At 37.4% G+C, this 21,130-nt stretch overlaps 1 protein-coding gene across 2 annotated transcripts in view; it reads left to right on the forward strand.

The window, feature by feature from the left end:
• Window positions 1-21,130, forward strand: part of LOC150088165 (uncharacterized) — a 97,656-nt gene that overhangs the window by 62,620 nt on the left and 13,906 nt on the right. For both annotated transcript variants that reach the window (XM_090369357.1, XM_090369358.1), the window contains exons 3-7: window positions 401-431; window positions 2,398-2,531; window positions 11,986-12,077; window positions 14,401-14,482; window positions 14,877-15,136. In XM_090369357.1, the coding sequence (XP_090225483.1) occupies window positions 401-431; window positions 2,398-2,531; window positions 11,986-12,077; window positions 14,401-14,482; window positions 14,877-15,136 (599 nt within the window). The remainder of the gene's footprint in view (window positions 1-400; window positions 432-2,397; window positions 2,532-11,985; window positions 12,078-14,400; window positions 14,483-14,876; window positions 15,137-21,130) is intronic.

A 21,130-nucleotide genomic window follows, 5' to 3' on the forward strand; every position in this document is an offset into this window, starting at 1 on the left:
AGTCCTAAAAACATGTACTATGCGTTGAAAAAGAAGATTTGCGTTGAGATAAAGATATGGTTCCGCGAACTAAAAAATAAATGGAACTTGCAGAAAACTGAGTGATTCCATGTCAAAACGAATAAAGATGGTTATAGAGGCCATATTAAATCGTATTTCTTTGGTTTTATATTTGAATTAGAAAATAATAAATGTATCTATTTGAAATAGATCTCTCTGTTCACATTAATTTGCACAAGACTGTACTGTACTGTACATATTCTACGACTGTAATGTGCAATACAATAAAATGTGCATTTTATATTTTTTTCAACAGCGATCAGTATGTAATTTATCAATTTTACATTTGCATGTAAAATATGTAAAATTTTAACAAATATTTTTCCTGGTTGTTTTACAGAGAGGATCTCTTACAAAGCAAGAAAGGATCGGTAAGTTTTTGCTTTACGTTTCTTTTTTTTATTTATTATTATTTATTTATTTTTTTGGTGGGGGATATACAAAAAAAATCCATTTCAGCCAACTTAACCGTTTCAACTTCTCTTAGCGGGGTGGCTTTCTCTCACCATGAACAATAAGCAAGTCTAAAAAAGTCTTCGTTTATGCATACGAAGAATGCATTATGTTACATTAAAATTGAAATTACAGTTGCTCAGAGCGAAACGGATACAAAAATATGTATTTTTTCCTATTATTAAACCTGTTACAATCTATATTTTTGTATCCGTTTCGCTCTGAGCAATTGTAATTTCAATTTTAATGTAATGAATCCGGAGCCCACAGGCCTCTTTAATTATATGCATTATGTTACAGTTAATTTTTATTCTTAATTCAAATATCAAAGAAATATAAGTAATAGTTGGTTGAGGGTCATTAGAACTGTGTCTGAGATTACGTGTTCTTATGGCTTTTTTTTTTCTTTTTGTTATTTTTCCTTGCGAAGTATTCTGTTACCGCTGCACAAACGGACTTTTTTTTAGACTTGCTTATTGAGGAAGAGTTCGATGTCCGTCGTCCTGATATAAAGTTGTTTTTCGTTTCGAAATTTCAAATCTGATTCTTTTCTTCCTTTGGCTTTGTTAAGAAGTATTACAAGGAATAAAATCTCAACAACAGCGCCTTGCTTATTTTTGGACAAGCCCATGGCCATTCTGTTTACATTGAATACCTCAATGTCAAAGTAAAAGTCGTTAATGTCAATACCGTTTGCTTCAATCAACATTAAAAGCCTATTATTACAGGAGGACCATGCAACAGGTGATCACTGAGGTTAGGTTAAGTTAGGTCTGTCAAGCGTTAAAGCAACTACGTTTATGAGGAGCCAGTATGTTGTTTCTGTAGTGACGTGAATTCTTTGGTGGGTTTGCTAGACGAAAAACTAAGAGAAAATCCACGCAACCCCATCTGAAACCTACTAATTCAGCCACGTGGTGAAACACGGCCATAAAAAATCCCTCGCGTTATCGACGGAATTCGAATTCAGGCTTGTTCCATGTGGTGTAGGAGGGCGGTTGATCACAGAGACAGACAATGAGGACTACCTATGAGTTCTGGAGGAGGGGATACAATATGAAGAAGTCCACAGACAACATGAGAAAGTCGCTTGACCTGCTATGAATGGTGTGTGGCGGAAGACATGGCATGAATGATATGTCTTCTCATTCATATCTAACTCATCAACTATCATTCTTAGGGTCAAACGACGACCTCGTCACTATTTCCCGAACTTTTGCAACTCTGTCCTTATTTCGAGAGGTTGATGGACCCCACTTCTTGGGTCATCGTGAACATCCTCATGTCCGTCTTTGAAACACACTGGTACGACTTAAAGTTTCATCACCATAAACAGTTTTTAACATATCATACGTTTTCGTTACAGACTTTCCCAGTTTAAAGCAAAATTTGATAAATAATCGTTCGTTGCACCATTGCAACATCGTGACACGGTACGTTAAAGCTACTAACGAAACTGGTTGTTATCTGCAACCCGCCAGCCTATTGCACAATCTCTGTACTTCCATCTGTTGGAGGAAGATTGAACTGCCCTCCTCTTAATTTTCAAACTCGTCGAACGCGACCTCAACAGCAGCACCAGCCCGGGAACTTTATTGCCACACCTCGTAAATTTCTTTTTCAAATTCAGAACAACAAACAGCAGGTCGCCTTAACAAAGTTTCTAAAGATGATAACAGTGAGCGACAAACATTGTCTATATAGGATGTAAACGATATATCCTGAATATAAAACAGAAATCAAATCGTACGAGTAAGATCTTTTGAACTATAATGCCATAAGCTCTGATTATAGATAGAATGAAATTTTCTGTAGCATATATGTATAATAACGCACTTTTTTTGCTAATGGAAAATATAATTTTTTTTTGTTTTCATATTAAAGGGTGAACCTACTACCGTAAAGGCTGTAGTCCACGCTCAATATAACTCTCCGCTGCAGTTGTACTCAACTGAGAATATCGCCGATACTTTGGCACGTCAAGCTGAAATAATAACGGACGGAGGTTTCAGTCCAGGGTAAGTCGGAATCGAAAATCATATACTTTAAAAGTGTTTAGCAAAGTACTATATAGGAACGAGTAGTTGTGGTTTTAATAAATTCTCTATTCAAAATGTATATTGACTCATAGATATGAATCGACATATATTTTGTTTTGAATCGATATATACACTTGTTTTCTCCCACTTTAGGCTTTTTCAGTGGGTGAGATTGGGAATCTTCAGCTAATGTGAAAGCGTTGGCGACCATTCCATCGACAAGTATCTTGATTTGACAACACCTAGTGTCGATCTGTCATATTCAGACATTTTCAATTTAGAAGAAATTCTTGGTAAGAATTTTCTTACCAAGTTTCATAGCACAATATTAAACAGTGTGACTTCTTGATTTTTATTCACCTCCTTTTCTCGATTTGTCTCATTTTACTGGTAGAAATTTTTGAAGATCTTTGATGTCAAAGTTATTGAAGTCACGAGGAATTTCTACTCAAAGTGTCCTCATCAAATTTGACTTTTAAACGACAATAAATTATAGTTTTTCTAGCAGAGACTTGCTTCCTGGATAATTAACATAAAGTACTAACGAAGTTTTACCTGTTTTGAACTGTTTACATGAAACAGGAATCAGAATCCGTATTTCTCTTGTTAAGCATTTTACTTTTGACTTTATTTGAGAGAGTGACTCTGTTACTGTCTCACGTGGAAACGACATCTTCAGAAAACTTGAATAACAATTCCATAACTAATATGACATACAGCAATACTGAAAACATAATGAAAGTAATTACATGCGTTACGTCTTCATTAATTTAATGTTTGGCCTTGAGAAGAGACTCGCCACATTTGTTTTAAAAGTGGTTCTAGTGAGCGACTTAAACCCTTTTCAAAAAGTTCTGTCACGGATATATTACTAAACCTATAACTTTTACAATTTCATACAAAACGAAGCGTTTACCCGTCTTTCATAATATTAACATATTTAGGTCAATTTTGTCAAATTACTGTAAACCATTTTCAAACTAAAAGGTTCATATATCCTGAAAGTTCAAAAACTCCAGTGTTATTCGCTTATTATATTGCATTGTAAGAACTGTGCACTTTAACCTCGATCAACATCACATTCACAGTAAAATTTACCCCTCATCCGTCTCCTCACACATTTAAATTGTGAGGAGACGGGTGAGGAGACCTCGTGACTGGAGTTATCTTGGCGCTAATCTAAAAATCCAACAACGCATGAATGTCATACTTGGAAGAATGTAAACGAGATAAACGCTCTCCGCCGTGACATTAGACTGGATTCACTCCCATGTCTCTAGATTGGAGAAGTCAGAGTTTGAATCCACTCATCAACCGGAGTAATCGTAAAACTTCTCTTCAGTTGGGTTGTTGTTAGCCTATCTCAGAGCGGAATGAGTGGTTTCTTCGTGAGTTATTCTGGATTTTCCAACCACTCAACGTGAAAATTGCACCATCAACACGCACTCGTTGTATTATGGTCTGAATTATGTATTTCCATTTATTGCGCTGTTAATTTAAAATTAACAAAAATGCAATAAATGGTCTTCGAGATAATGATACTCAGTATGCAATGGAAGATGCTACGGTAATATCGCAACAGAATTATATATTAGTATTCGTATTGTATACCATATTAGAAATTAAATGAAATTAAACGACACATATCACGTGAGAAATACCACAAGAGCGGGCAGTTCCAGTACCAGCAGCCTACATTTGTTTTGAGGGGCCTGGAGACAGCTTCCAGCAGAACCTTAAAACGTAGCCAACCTGTATTAAGTTGTTGCAGTTTAAGGGTTTTAAGACACAAGGGTGTATTAAGTGTAGATTGAAGAGGCAACATTTCGGTAAACATATTAAGAGACAAATTCTTATGTGGTATAACAGACTTATTCATTTAATGCAAATTCATGATTTTGAATCTAAAAATTTTATGTGAATGTGTAACCTATTTTCAACAAGGTTATGCGCATTTAAATGCGCATAACCTGAGGATCAATGAAAAGGAAACCCAAGAAATTCATTCAGCATTTAAAATTGTATTTAACAGTTTACAGCAGGTGACAGAAATTTTTAAATGAATATTGCTGAGATGTCGCATCTTAGTTATGTTAGATACTGTTCGAGATTACTTTCCCCACAGTTCTCGGTGCAGAAAACAACAAAAGCTGTTTTCACACTGCTTTCTTTGTCTTCCTGACCTTTTTGTATGACCGTAGCCGAATGATTATGTAAAAGTACAAAGGTATATACGCTGTTCGAATTACGCGATGCCACAAAATACAGCAATAGTCTCTCTCTCTCTCTCTCTCTCTCTCTCTCTCTCTCTCTCTCTCTCTCTTCTAAACTCTATGTAATCGTCCTAAAGTATAAACAGAAAATGTACTTCATATTATTTATTTTTTTAAAACCTTAAGTATAAACAGAAACTATTTTCTGCTTATACTTAAGGATGAATCTTCCCATGTCTGAGATTTATGCTGAATTATCGGCATTTGGAACAACCGGTTGGATGTAATAAAGACCGGTTTATTCTGGCATTCATTACCCCATCGAATGAGTGCTTATGAATGGTGCATTAATTACCCACTTGGAAGTAATGTATTACTAGTAAATGTTTTATGATCATACTTATAATCTGCCCAGGTTAAGAAACGGAAAGCATGTGAAGTCACACGATTGCCAATGGCAGCCAATCAGTAACGTTAAACCAAAATGGTGTATTTGACAATTGACATGATCAATAAGAAACTGATGATTTTGCCAATGAAGTGGTGACATCCCTCCCAATAAATATTATGTACATAAGATCGTATTTCGAATAAGTCAGTATATATATAGTATTTATATATATAGTATTTAGTAACGGCCGCATGGTGCAAGAAAGCCTATGGCTTATGCTGCACCAGCCAAAAAAAAAAAAAAAAAAAAATCCGAACAAAACAATGATAAAAACAAAAAAAAAAAAAAAAATAATAATAAATAAATAACTAAATAATAATAATTAATAAATAAAAAAAATAAAATAAAAAGGAAATTAAACCTATCATCCTATGTGCTTCCCTTACCCGAAAGTACTATCCAGATGACCTTTGAATTTCCCCAAACTGTCGGCCTCTACCACCCATGAAGGCAACTTATTCCAGCAATTTATAACTCGCTGGCTAAAATAGAACTTCCTGCAATCCAATCTAAACATTTCCCCCCGTAACTTGAATTTATGTCCACTAGTTCTAGCATCATTTATAATCTTGAAAATTTTGTCCTCATTCATTTTACTGATGCCTCTCAGAGCCTTAAACACCTCAATCAAATCTCTTCTAAGGTGTCTAGTTTCCAAACTCTGCAACCCACATATTCGAAGTCTTTCTTCATAAGGACGCCCTTTTGCCGATCTCACCAGGCGAGTTACCCTTCTTTGCACCCTTTCAAGAAGCTCGATGTCTTTCTTCAGGTGCGGTCTCCATACTTGAACACAGTATTCCAAGTGTGGTCTAACATAAGCCTTATATAATGGGATTATCACGTCCCTATCTCTACTTGCAAAAGTTCGATAGATCATCGATAGGACACCATGGGCCTTCCTTGCAACCTGTTTACAATGCTCAGAGAATTTCATGTCTGACCGTATCGTAACACCCAAGTCCCTTTCCTCCAGTACTGGCTTTAGTTGAACTCCACCAAGTGAATAAGTTTTTTTGGGATTACTGTTTCCCAGGTGTAATACCTTACACTTTGTTGGATTAAAGCACAGCTGCCATTTTTCTGACCATTCCTGAAGTCTATCTAGGTCTCTCTGAAGAAGCTCAGCTTGACAGTGATCATTAACTACTCTCCCAATTTTAACATCATCTGCAAATTTAGACATCACGCCCTCTATCCCTTCATCAATGTCGTTTATGAAAATTAAAAACAACAGTGGTCCTAATACTGATCCTTGGGGAACCCCACTTCTTACATCAACCCAATCTGAGGAATATCCATTTATCACAACCCTCTGCCTCCTGCCCTGAAGCCATCCTTCTATCCATCTAAGGATTTTCCCAGTGATTCCAACCTGTTCCAGCTTATAAAGCAACCGCTCATGTGGGACTGAGTCAAAAGCTTTGCTGAAATCTAAATAAACAATGTCGAAATTATTCCCTAAATCCAGCTCGTGAGTGACCCTTTCGAAATAGCGAACCAGATTTGTTAAACATGATTTTCCCTTTACGAAACCATGCTGAGTATCCTTGAGAATTTCAATTCGATCCAAATGATCCTGAATTCCACCCTTGATCATTGCCTCCATGATTTTCCCTACTACTGAAGTCAGACTGACAGGTCGATAATTTCCAACTTCACTTTTAGAGCCACCCTTATGTATGGGAGATACATTTGCACTTTTCCAATCCAAGGGAATCTCCCCAGAGTCTAATGATGCTCGCATAATTAGCCTCAATGGTTCAATGCACTCGCTTGCTGCCTCTCTTAAGATTATAGGGTATATTCCATAACATATTCGTTACGTTCATTACTGGCAAGGACACTCCTCAATGCTTTCTCTCTCCTTGAAAATACACTATTCCACCAATAATAATAATAATAATAAAAAATTGTATTTATAAACAAAACAGAGATTTATTCTAAAGTCAATAGTATGTTAGGCCATATTTGACCGTAATGACTGTTTCAATGCATCGAGAAGACAATGCTGTGCATTTGTGACCTCCACTAATGAAGAGAGCAGTTTTGACATCCAACTATGGTATCATGCCGCTCTGAAATGCTTTATCTCTTTTCATGTGCTCATCATTCGGTGTACTAGTGTTCGAACTTTATTTATTTTAATCAACTGAAAATTTACAAATCTGTAAAATAAGGATTTGCAAATTTCACCTCTGGTACACAACAGCGTTAGAGCGTGGGGGGAAGGGTTCGTAATCAAATTCAGGATATGAATTTACTTAATTTTAATTATTGAGCAAACTCTGTATTTAAAATTAAAGGGTCCATAATTATGGTACCAAATTCATGAGAGGTGATGAGTATGGGGCAAAGATTTCACTTCATTTAAGCTGCAGTAGAGTATATTAATATTCGAAAATTATGGTTCCGTAGGTTCTCTTCACATAGCAGCTCGCTATTAACTTCCACGTTGCCGAAGAAATCGAGAGTATTTAAGAACATCATATATTGTAAGCTTAAGAAATGAATTCCAAGCTAACTTCCGACTGCTTTATAGCAAAAAAAAAATTACATATTTCATAGCCACACAACCAAATTCCTGCAGAGGGTTGTCCTACGAACTTTGGTAAGATAGTGTATTTCACGGTATTAGATGGATAATTTTACTTCATATTCCATCCTTTGATGGAACTTCTCTAAATCCATTAACTGTAACTTCTATCTCTTGCAATAATCAGAATGATACCTTACAAACTCGTAAAGTTAGAAGTGGAGTTAGGAGTAAACTCCTATGAATTCAGTATTCGTGGCTAGTGTGTGTATTTCAAGTGTGATAGGGTTTAGTATTTAATTTACAACCTATTTTAATTTGTATTGTAGCCGATATATCAGTGCAACATATCAACAGGTGACTGACTGAAGTCATGTGACTTTCATTTGCTTCAGAGACAAATAATGCAAGGTGTCGCACTGGCGATCCTATTGATTACAATAGGTTTCGTGGCTAGTGTGAGTATTTTAGGTGTGATAGGATTTAATATTCAGAACACAATTAACCCAGTTGTCACATTTGTTGATTAAATAGCAATACTGGAAATTGGCAAGATTGTTTTGGATAAAAATTGATGATGATCATAAATTTATGATTCATTACTATTGATTTATTACTATTAATTTTGTATTAATAGTGGCAAATAATACAAGAAAACAAGCTTATAGTCATCATCACTGGTAATTCAGTCTTGTGACTGGTCACTTCCTCTGATGAGTGCCTCCACCTTTGTCTCTCCTGTGCCGTTTGTTTTAGTTCCTCAAAATTTCGAAGTCCTGCTTCATCCGTCAACAGAGACCAAAGAATAGACCAAAAAATACCTTCTTCCCGATGAAGGTATTTTTTGGTTCCCCCCCCCCCCATGCGTTTCCCTCCACAGTCCGCTCCATGGCATCCAGAATTAAACCATTATATCGAATCACCTGGCCCATCCATTCAGATATGCCATTATTATCTTCTTCCTAATTTCCTGACATCTTCTTCTTCTTCTTCTATGTAATCAACGACAGTTTATTCTTGAAAGACTGTTTTGCCATTGCAATTCTGTATTGAATCTCAGTTTGACATGAAATATCCTGTGAAAATAACTGCCCCAGATACCTAAAGTGATCTACTCTGTTTTTGCAGCATAGTAGGGCAACCTGCTAATATGGCCTGATTGTGTACGTACTTTTCACCTATTTTAACTCCCCTCCCACTTCTCATTCTCAAGTACCTCCTTTATTATCACTTCGGTAAAAGCATTAAACAATCCAGTTGAAAGTAAGCATTAACTCCCTTTTTAACTTTAGCTTTTTCTGTCAGTTCTCCCCTCACTCATCACTGCATTATGTCTTCTACAGGCTGTCTCAAAAATATTGGTACAAACGTTTAGGGGAGGTAGGTAACATCTAAAGGAATGTGAATCGCATAGGAACCCATAACCGGAAACGTCACGGGAGAGTAGTAGCAGAGGCACAAGAAGCAGAAATGACTCAAGACAGTAATTAGTGGCAAACATTTATTTGACATAATATTAACAATGGAGTACGAGATAGATGCATTTCATGATGTTACAATAGATGCTCGAAGGCTCCACCATGAGACGCGATGCATGCGTGACACCGACGCAGCATGGATTGGCGGACACGGTCGAACACACCTGGAGTTTCTTTGACAGTAGCAGCAGCGCAGACGAGTCTCGCCACGAGATCCATTTCCATCTCCACAGGCGGATTCATACACGATAGATTTGAGGTCCCCCCCACAGAAAGAAATCAAGGCTCGATAAATATGAGAGCTTGGGGGCCAGGCAACGGGTTCACCACGGCCAATCCATCGACGCCCAAAACGCCTGTTCAAATGGTCACGAACACACCTTCCATAATGGGCAGGCGCCCCGTCATGTTGAAACCAAATGTTGCGTCTCACATTTGCTGGAACATCGTCAAGTAACCCAGGTAGAACTTGTTCAAGAAAGGTCCGATATTTAGCGGAGTTTATGCGGGATGGTAACAGGTATGGGCCGACTAAGCAGTCACCGACCATACCTGCCCACACAATTATTGGGAAGCGATGTTGTGCCGCATGGGGGCGCACACCGTCTGGGCCCTCTGCTAATCCATACATTAGGTGCATATCTACCAGCTCACAGTTCGTATATCGATGCATGCTCTTTGTGCGGCGACTACTGCTTGAATGAGTAAACCAGAAATTTTTCTTCTCGCGAACTGATGAACAGCGCCGTGTACCGCCTTACGGTGACGTTTCCGGTTATGGGTTCCTATGCGATTCACATTCCTTTAGATGTTACCTACCTCTCCTAAACGTTTGTACCAATATTTTTGAGACACCCTGTATATAAGTCATAAATCAGTAAAATAACTTCTTCTTGCATCCAATTTTCTCAAGAAATGGGAACAGTTCTCTCCAGATTACTTTATCAAACGCCTTCTCATAATCCACAAAACACACATAGGTTTCTTCCCATATTATATATTTTCTCTCCCAACGTTCCAATAGCATCTCCCGTCGATCTGCCTCTGCGAAAACCGCACTGTGAGTTATCCAGAAATTGTTCAATATGACTCATCATACGGACTTTGATAACTTTCAACAGAATCTTGGATGCATGGGTAATAAGACTAATAGTTCTGTAGTCTTGGCCTATTAGTGTTGTCTTCTTGGGTATGAGGATTATGATTGATGTGCAGAATTTCTCCGGCCAATATTCATCCTTGTATATCTTCTTTATCAGTTCAAATAAGGCTTTCCTCAGATTTTCTCCACTGTGTTTTAAAAACTCTGCAGGTGTGTTGTCAATTGCTGGTACTTTGTTATTGCTAAGAGCCATTAAGGCTGTGTTGAATTAATCTGTAGATATTTCCTCTTCATGTTTTCTTGTTCTTCTAGTGCCATATTCCTTTCATGTGCACGTGCTTGAATCTTCATAAAGTTCTTCAACATATCTCCTCCATCTTTCCTTTTGTTTTGCGAAATTCAATACTGTTATTCCCTTTTCATCCCGCATTGCTCTCGTTTAAATAATGCTACTCTTTCTCGTTAACTCTCTAATTTTTCTATGCGCCAAGTCCACCCGACCTTGTTGTTCGAGCGTTTCAAATCGTTTCACAGTTCCCTGACCGCCACTGTTCTTTTGCCTTCCTACATTTTCAATCAAGCTTATAGTATCAGTCAAAAAAAAAAAAAAAAAAAAAAACTTCGGAATGATCATATAATTTGAAGGAGTTGACCATTAATAAAGTTAACAAGAATACAATCATTAACATTGTCCAACAGTTCACGGGAGGGAAGCAGCAGCAAACTGAAGTGCATTTGCTACTGCACTCCAGCGTTCTGATCACTCGGCACTAGGTCAGTCCAACATAATTTGTCTAATCCTTCCTTAAATTTATGATAACTACCCACTTCCACAACACCAAATGGAAGTTTATTCCAACAGTCAATTACTCTCTCGTCTGGCTAAAAGCAAATTTCCAAACGTCTATTTGCAACCGCCCCTTTTCAATTTAAATTTGTTTCCGTATATCCGAGAAAGAGTAAAATGCTATTGGCATTTATTTGCTCAGTCCATTCAATGCCGTAAACATCTCAATCAGATCTCTTCGCATGTGCCTACTAGTCACTAAGCGCCGCAATTTTCAGAACTGAAGACTCTCATGGTAGAATACCTTTTGCGTCCTTGACTAATCTTTATTGCTCTTCTGTGCATCCGATCCACACTTTCCTAAAATGAGGCTTTCCTGTATTCTGTACTTCAGATGCGGCCAAACCACTGCCTTTTTACCACGGGATGATCCCCTCATTGTCCCAGCAGGCAAAATTCTTGTATATCATTGACAAAACTCCATGAGCTGTCCTGGCAGCCTGTCTGCACTGTCAAAAAAAAAAAAAAACTATGTCGGACTGTACAATTACTCCCTAGGTCTTTTTCGTTCTCCATCAACTTCAGAGTGATATCACACAGTTGGTATGTTATTCTGGGATTGCTGCTACTTGGAATTTACCAATGTTGATACTTAATTGCCACTTTTCCGCCCATCTGCTCCCAATTTCTCTGGGTTTTGATGTAGTAACATACCTTGATTCCTGTCATTAACCACTCAGCCAACCTTTGTGTGATCTGAAAACTTCGGCATTAATTTGATGTGCCTTCATATGCATAGTTCTTTATTATCTTTATATCCCAATTTAGCATCATACAAATAGAACATTAATGTTTTCTATTTGTAGACCAGAACTGAATAACTACGAACCAGTAGCGTTTCGGTCAGAAGAATCGGAAGTGTTCAAACTATTGCAGGAGGCAGAAGAGTATACAAAAGGTGAGTTCTATTCTCTAATAGAAATGTAGTTGTGATTAACGAAGGAAGAACAGCAATTTTTAAAATCTCTGGAATGAATGAATAAATAATAATAAATAGAATTAAATACAACACAGAGAAAGAAACAATGATTATCGACGTATAGTTTCAATTTGCAATGTTTCCATAAATATTGAGGTAAAAGGTGAAACGCTTGTTTCTTTTTGTTTAATTGTCTGGGTACTTTCTAGAATTGCTCGAATTGAACTCTTTATATTTCCATTGATACGTTCTTTTGTTGTTGTTAATTTTTATCAGATTAGCTCAACAAAATGTACTTTCGATGAAACTCACGTTGTGGTATTGCTGACTCGTAATCGCTGTGACAACTTTTGTCAAATTGTACGGCATTTGAAAGTTTTTATCGATTTTTTGAATACTGCCACCTCTTCTGGAACTGTGTGAGTAATGAAAGAGTTACATAAGGACAGATTAGGGAAAATCGTGTAAATTAATTCACGATCATAAATTGCTGTGAATTTAGGGTAAAGAATATCAGTTTTTATTTTGGTGAACATATTTCGTACAAATGAGAGCTTGCTTTTTCTTTTAATTGCAGAATAGAAATAAAAAAAATTGACCCATTTAATCAATGTTTTTAACATTACTTAAATGGGTTAAATAACCATAAGAAATACAGATGAAAGAATTTAAAACTTATCAGATGTCAGTTTGTTCAAAAAACCGGACCTTATTCAGGATAAAATGAATTGCAGTTGAAGCCTGCTTGTTAGCTAAATAAAATTTAATAGCTTTAATTGTAAATACCTCCACGGTATATGAAGCTTACGGTATTCAAACGTGAATAAATAAATAAAATGATTTAAATTAACTTAATTAACAAAGAACTCTGGAAGAAGTTACTTCTGTGTAGTTCTATTTGTTTATAAACACAATTGGTTTACTGATTTTTGATCAGTGCACTGATTGAGTGTGAAGAACTTGAGACACATCAGCGGTTCGCAGACCATAAGTTAAGAAAACTGATCGAAACCACTTTAACTACAATATGTTAAAAGGTCTAGATGACAAATCTCCTAAATCTGAAAGTAAGATGTTAGGTTAAGGTTAGGTGCATGTTAAGCGCCAAAGCAACTAAGTTTATGAGGCGTCGGTGATCGCGTGTATTCTTCGGTAGGTTTGCTGGGACGATAAACCCTCGAAACCCTCTACTGAGACCGACTAACTCAGCCACGTTAGTCGTGAAAACAGCCCATAAAAATTCCTCCCGTCATGAACTCAGGCCTTTTCCATCCTGTGTGGGAGGACAGTGATAATATCGACTGTGCTGCTGTCAAGATTTCTAAATTTACCATTTAGAAAATATTATTATTCAATTTTTAATTTTTTTTTATATAAATAACTCAATTCAACTAGATTCCTGTACAGTATGAGTATATCCACCTAGGTGATACATAGCATTTCCTATCATGCCATTAATTTGGATAATAATCCTCGTCGTTGTGCTTGCTATCCTACATACTTTTTACGCAGGACGTGCTTCATCCATCCTTGAATGGTATCCCTTCTTCCTATTTATGTTATTATTCCCTTTCCTTTCTGTTCATATCTATCGATGATATAAACAACAACTAAATGATCGCAATTTTCGACTATTTTTCTCTTTCTTTTTATCTGTTCTGTCTTTATAATATTATAGTAATTATTCAACTGTTCCTTGTAGTAGAATTGCAGAGCATCTTTCAGATTCTCTAATCTTGTTTCCCTCCCCCCTCTCTCTCCATTTATGTTAAATGAATTATGACATATTCAGTTATTAAACCTTGTTTTAGTATCATATATTGAGTTTTGCTTTAAAAAGCATTAGCTTGTTGCAAGACTGAGTTTATCGTAGTTTTAGCTCACGTGACTACTAAATACAGTTAATGATACCATTCTTTGAAAGTGATTTGTTGTAAACTCTTGTGACATATAAACAGGGCATTTACGCATCAACCAGATTTTTCCTGCTATATAATATTCATATCGGAGATGATATCTAATGTTGTTGAAAGGTCATTTCATGGTTCTAACTTCTGAATGGTCATAGCTACTGTTTACACTATAAATCGCAAGCGTATCATCGTTGCCGTTCCAGTACACTTTCTTCTGCAAACGCAGATCAAGTAAAGAGCAGCAAAATTTGTATAATTGGATTAGATTATATCAATTACTGAAAGAATAAAATTTCTATTAGACTAATTATGTTATCATTACGAAATTGCTATTGTGGTTATTTATTGTTACTAATTGAATGCGTTTATGTTTTATTCTGTTTTTATAGAACAACATTCGAGCATTACCACAAACACAGGAATCACGGAGGGCTACTACAACACCGTTTCCCACAGCCCTCAACCCCAAAAGTAAGTAAAGTTTAGTTGATAGAGATTACAGGATTAGATACATAAATATGAATTAAAGGAACTAGAGTGGCCAGTGACGGAAGCCGGATTTACCGATATGCAGAGTCGCAGTGTGGCGAGGGAACGCGGTGCAACAATGCAGTTTTTACATCCACAAACTCGCGACCTTATTTTAAGGGCCTCCCAAATTCGGCATTGTCAATAACACACTAGTTCCTTAGCACATTAATAACACAGATATTAAAAATCGGGATAAGGGGAGCTTACTTAATTATAAGTCACGTGGAACAACTGTACTGCAAAACTACGATAAAAAGACTTTTCTTTCGATATGAATTTGTATTTTTTCATATTAAGTTAGTTTTTGTTTACTTCACTTTTTCTTTATATCTAGAAAAGTACCTCCGCCTACTCCTCCAAAGCCGAAACCACCACCGCAAGTACATAACGATTCTCCTGGCTCAACCGGAATCTATCAGCGTCACACAACCACTGCTCATATCCAACCAGCACCACCTCAAAGACAACCATCACCTCAGCACTCACCTGGAGGATACCCTACAGGGTTTGCGACATCACCTACGTCAGCATTCATTCAGCCGACTTCAAATTATTACACCAATCACGTAGGATCTGTTCAGTCACAAACTAAAGGTAAGGAGGCAAATTCTGATTCGGGTTTTTTCAGTATGCTACGCAAACCTTTAACGATGGCTTCATAATTAATGTATTTCATAATTATTAAATGACTCAAAGCTTTCGGTGATAGCGTACATAACGTCGCTGATCTCTCGACTTAATTTCGGGCTGTTCTCACACCACAGTCAAGTTGGTCAATCTCCAGCGAGGTGCTGATAACAGAATACTGTTCAATAAATTTGAAGACGCTATAAACTGACACATCATGGCCTTCGTTGCTTCTCGTACTCCTGGTGAAAACATTTACCACGTCGCAACTTCCCTCAACTTTTTCCTGCGAGACTGACGCAGTTTTCCAAAGGTACTGAATAGCGGCTTGTAATAGTATACCCCCCTTACCCACCTCCTTCTATGAAACAAAGAACCGCAACTCCTTCAGCATTCCCAAGAACTGTTGCTGCGACTTTGCGTGCAGAAACAGTGACACGATATTTCACGATTGGAGGCCATGATGGAGTTTATTCCTAAATCATGTTTTGTCGTTTGGTTTTTTAAGTGAGTGTGCTGATAAATTGAAATAAAATACCCTCAGGATGTCTTTTGAAACAGCTCTAAAAATACCACTGATCGTTGTATTCAGTTTTCTACTTTCTCTGGTTTTCTTCACGTCCTTCGTACAAATATCTACGTAAAATGAAGGCACGTTAATAAACCCATAAATTTTACTAAGATCAGTGTAATGGCATAAAAAATTTAAGCCAATGTCTTAAGTGATTTGCAACCAAAATAACTTTTAACTAACCTTTTTAAACCAATTTATTGTTATAAAATGGTTAGGTTGTTAAGGATTAGAAATTCGCTTCGAGACAGCATATTGTGCCTCTAAATTTGGTATAATTCTGTGGTTCTTTAGTGGTTTTTATGAATGCGCTAAAATAGTAATAACTCTTAATATATGTAGATGGAACAATTCTTCTTTAAACAATCGTCTTTAATCCGCTATGGAGAAATATCTATAGTAAAAGAGATATTTAGAATTTCAGATTTGTCTTAATTTTGTTTCGTTATTTTCTGTTATGTGATCTAACGTATTCAGTGCATCTATTACAGAAGATGTGCGCCAGTTAGATTAGTAAATTGAGTATTGCCCTTACCGCGATAAGCTTCTTGGACTTTTTTGGAATTGAAGGATTATTAGAGATTATATCAAAAATGCGAGTTCCTTAAATAATGATTCCATCAGTTTATCCTAGATTTATAAAACATCTTTTTTTTGTCGGAAAGGTAGTTCTAACTAAGAAATTTATTCAAAATACTGTGATAAGAATCTCTAGATAAAGGAAGCACTAGGTGGCGGTGATTAAAATATATTTATGACATCGTGTGTGTCTGTATGTGTTAAGTGCCAAAAACTAGGGCTATGAGCAGTCAGTATATTTTGTCTGTAAATTGCGGGTATTTCGTTGCAGAAGGCAAGACCTGGTAGCCATTGTTTCAGGTTGTTAGAAGCGAAATTGGGAGACATGTGGCAAAACACAAGACTCAGTCGGGCTGATACCAAAGTCAAATAAAGAAAAGAAAATATACCCAGTCAACGATGATGTTTCTACCTTACTTAGTAAGGTAGAAACATGAACGAGTTGAGTTATAAGGCAGATATCCTGATAGTAGGGAAGCCAGTTAGCTGACGCCGTCTGTTAAAGACTTCTTTGTCAAATTCTTCGAATATTTCAAAAGTTCTCTTATTTGAATTAAATCGTGTTCATTTTCAGGGGCAAAATGTTGAGACGTAGTTAAGATTTATTGCCCTTGGTAAATCAGCAAAAGAATAAATCACTGTTGCCACCGCGATGCAAGAATAGCAAGAATCTGTAAAGGTAAGATTAAACTGTAGGAGCTTCGCATCCAATGATCCGTGTCCTGTTATCAAGTACGATGTGCAGAGACCAGAAAAGCATAATTTTTTTGGAACGTTGGAACTGGTAATTGAAATGTCAGGTATCAATGACTTAGTAACAATACTTTCGGTAGATAAGAAACACCTGGATTGCTAACACTTGGTGAGAAGATTCCAATATTTCTCTTTTTCTTTCTTTGGGTCAGCAGTTGGATCGATAGTAATATTTAGGACGGTAATAGGTATCCCTTTCCTAATATAATAGTAGAGACCTTTATAAATAACATAAAGGACAGCGGGTAAAATGCCTGCGATAGCTTGTAGCGCAGGTGTGGAGACTGTACGGCATGTACGAATCAAGGCCAAGAGAAAAGATCTTTGTACAGGGGCACTGGTTATGATTTTATGGAGCCAAGGGGGCAGTGACCGAAAAAGCTTGGGAACCATTAATATAGACAATTTATCTATGCCACACAAAAGTACGCTGCTCACAAGAACATCTTCAGCAATAGTGAATTTTTATATTTAAAATATTTATCCAGTTACCCTGGCGCCCATATCCTGCTATGACTGCCAGGGGCAAAAGTTGATGACGTTGTAGAGCAGATATCAGCTTTTAGGGGCACAAGAGGTGATACTGTTGTACACGATGGAACTAATAACATTAAGAGTAAGAGATCTGCAGATTTACTAAACAGGTACAGGTCAATGTTGAAAAATAAGTCGCGAGTTAGGGTTGAATGTGAAAGTGTCTGCAATTGCCCAGACACGATAGGAGGGAGTATATGATGAGAGCCTTGTCAATCAATTCGGCCCAGGAGAGATTGTGCAAGGTTCAAGGGGTAGAATTGTTTTGAGCCTGGTCTGTGCTTGTTGACAGGAGAGACTGCTTCTACAGGAATGGGGTATACTTAAATAGAAAGGTTGCAAGAATATTTGCTGATGCTATCGAGGCAGTGTTAGGTGGGTTGGAAAACTGCTAGCTTGGGGGGGGGTTACACAGACTAAAAGGTTAAAAGTGGCCGCAGGCAGAAGCAAAAGTGATTCTTGCACTGCTTCTATTAGAATGGGCAGTAGCCTGGAAAGCAAGGCAATGGAGATTTCCAGGATTGCTGGGAGTCACAGTGGAACAAATAAATACATGGGCAGTGTTAGGGTAACTAAGAGTAGAAACAGGTGCATGTATACTCCTAGCATGTACACCAATGCTAGGAGTATAGTTAATAAATTTGATGAGCTTGAAGTGCTAGTCAAGACATCAAAGGCAGATATTATTGGGATATCAGAGACGTGGTATCACACAGACATAAGCAATGCAGAATTGGAGTTTGGGGAATACAATGTGTACAGAAAGGGTAGACAAGACAAGAAGGGAGAAGGGGTTATGCTGTTAGTTAAGAAACACATAAAATCTAAGGAAGTGCAGCCAATTGATGTTGGTGGACAATGCAATATTGAGTGTTTGGTGTGTCATAAGCACCAGGAAAAGAAAAATGAGAGTAGGTGTGCGTTATAGGCCTAATGGATCTGAGTATAATGAGCAATTGTGCAGAGAAATAAATCAGAATGTGTTATAATGGGGAATTTTAACTTTCCAGGCAACGACTGAAACTTGTAGGTTGGTCACTCCCACACTAGTAAGACTTTTTTGGATTTATTTGATGACTGTTTTCTACAGCAACATGTTCTAGAGGCAACTAGAGGGAGTAATACTCTTGATTTGATTATCAGCAGTGATTATTCACGCATTAAGAATTTTCAGATAAAGGAACCGCTGGGTGACAGTGATCACAACGTACTCATGTGGGAATTACTTAAAGATGTAACTACCATCAAGGCTAAAGGGAGGGGCTTTTGTTTTCGTAAAGGTGACCACAGGGATCTCAGACAGCTTTTAAATTCTGTACAGTGGGATCAACTAATGATGTAACCAACGTTGAATTCTAAATGGGAAGCCTTCAGAGACTTAATTTTGGGGGCTAGTAGTCTTTTAATTCCAATTAAGAAATACTGTTCAAGGTTTAGGACTAAATGGATGTCAGATGAACTAATGAGGCTCGTGGCAGAGAAGAAAAATGTATGGGATGCATATCAGGTAACTTGATTAGAAGTCAAAATGGAGGTTAGGCAGGTGAACGCAGATTACGAGAAATCCTTGACAAAGGATGCAGAGAAAAAGAAACAGCAAAGAGCTCTTCACTTATGTAAACTCTCTCTAGAAGGAGAGGGATGAATCAGATTGAACCACTTAACATAGATGGGTTGACTACTGATGATCATTCTCAGGTAGCTGATAAACTGAATGAGTATTTTGCATCTACATTCACACATGAGGAGTTATTCAATGAGGGAAGTACCAGAAGTTTAACAAACTCTAACAGGGAGCTAAATGATTTTGTAATAACAGAGAGCAAAGTGGAGGAGAAATTGAAGTTAAATATAAAAAAGGCACCTGGAGTGGATGGGATCTATCCAGTTATATTAAAGGAGGCAGCAAAGGAAGTAAGCAAACCCTTAGCCATAATTATGAGAGCTTCCTTGGACTCAGTGGAGCTCCTCATGGACTGGAGGTGTGCAAATGTATCATCAATTCACAAAGGCGGTTCAAAAGGTGACACAAGTAACTATAGACCTGTTAATTTAACATGTGTTCCGGGGAAAATAATGGAATCACTGGTTGAAGAAGCATTGCAGGATCATCTAGACAAGACTGCAGTAATAGTTAAGGCACAGAATGGGTTTGTTAAAGGGAGGTCTTGTCTGACTAATTTGATTGGATACTATGATGTGGTCACAAAGGAACTGAATGCCAAAAATAATTTTGATATCATATACTTGGATTTCAGGGAATCTTTTGATGCTGTTGCACATGGAAGACTGCTGTGCAAATTGGAGAGATATGGCATTAAGGGTAAGTTGCTACAATGGATAAAGGGATGGTTGAGTGGGAGACGACAGAGAGTGGTAATCAATGGACACTGCTCTTCGTAGAAAAATGTTATTAGTGGAGTTCACGAGGGTTCGGTTTTGGGCCCATTGTTGTTTTGTATATTTTACAATGATATTAATGAAGGTATATCAGGTTTAATGTCCAAGTTTGCAGATGATACAAAGGTTTCCAAAGTTGTTAACGACAGTAAAGACAGTATGCTACTCCAACTGGATCTAGATAAGTTGGGCAAATGGGCTGAGAAGTGGCAACTGAAGTTTAACGTTGGCAAATGTAAAGTACTGCATATGGGTAGCAATGACCGAAGAGAAACAAACGTACCAACTGTGAGGTACTACACTCAGGAAAGTGGAAAAGACCTGGGGTAATTGTGCAGTCAAATATGAAGTTCGCTGAGCAGTGCAGACCGGCTGCCAGGGCAAGTCATGGAGTCTTGTCAATCTTTCTATATGATATATAGGAATTTTGCTAGCAGGGACAGGGAGCTGATTATTCCGTTATACAAGGCATTGGTCAGGTCACACCTAGATTACTGTGTACAGGTCTGGAGGCCTCATTTTAGAAGGGATGTAGAGTTGCTAGAACGAATACAAAGAAGGGCAACAAGAACAAAGGGGTGCTCTTACCAAGAAAGGCTTAAGTTCGGCAAATTTCAGCGCCTGGAGACTAAGACCTGCGAGGTGATCTGATTGAGGATGTATAAGGACTTGAATGGCTTGAGCAAGCTGAATGCTGATGGGATCCTTCCTATTGCTCAGATTAAGAACCTGAGCGGGCACAGATTGAAATATAAGAAAGACAGTTGTAGAATAGATGTGAGGAAATTTGCCTTTAGCCAGCGGGTAGTTGATTGGTGGAATAGACTTCCATATTTTGTTGTGGAAGTTGATAGCCTAAATAAAGTTAAGGCTGAGCTGGAAAGCATTTGGAACGAATGGGGGGGGGCGAAATGGGAGGGGTTTTTTTTGGCTGATTCTGCATAAGCTTGTTTTCTTGCATCGTATGCCTCTACTAATATTAATTCTATACTGGGTTTGATTTTGAGCCTGTGTATATAATATAATTAACAAATATGTATAAATTTTGGAAAAATTAATAGGGTATGTACTGGTTACCGTAAATTATGTGATTAGGCATAAAAGTATGTTTTTAAAAGCCTTTT

Source organism: Mastigoproctus giganteus, chromosome 3 (assembly GCF_048544385.1).
Source record: "Mastigoproctus giganteus isolate SK-2022 chromosome 3, ASM4854438v1, whole genome shotgun sequence".
Classification (NCBI taxonomy): domain Eukaryota; kingdom Metazoa; phylum Arthropoda; class Arachnida; order Uropygi; family Thelyphonidae; genus Mastigoproctus; species Mastigoproctus giganteus.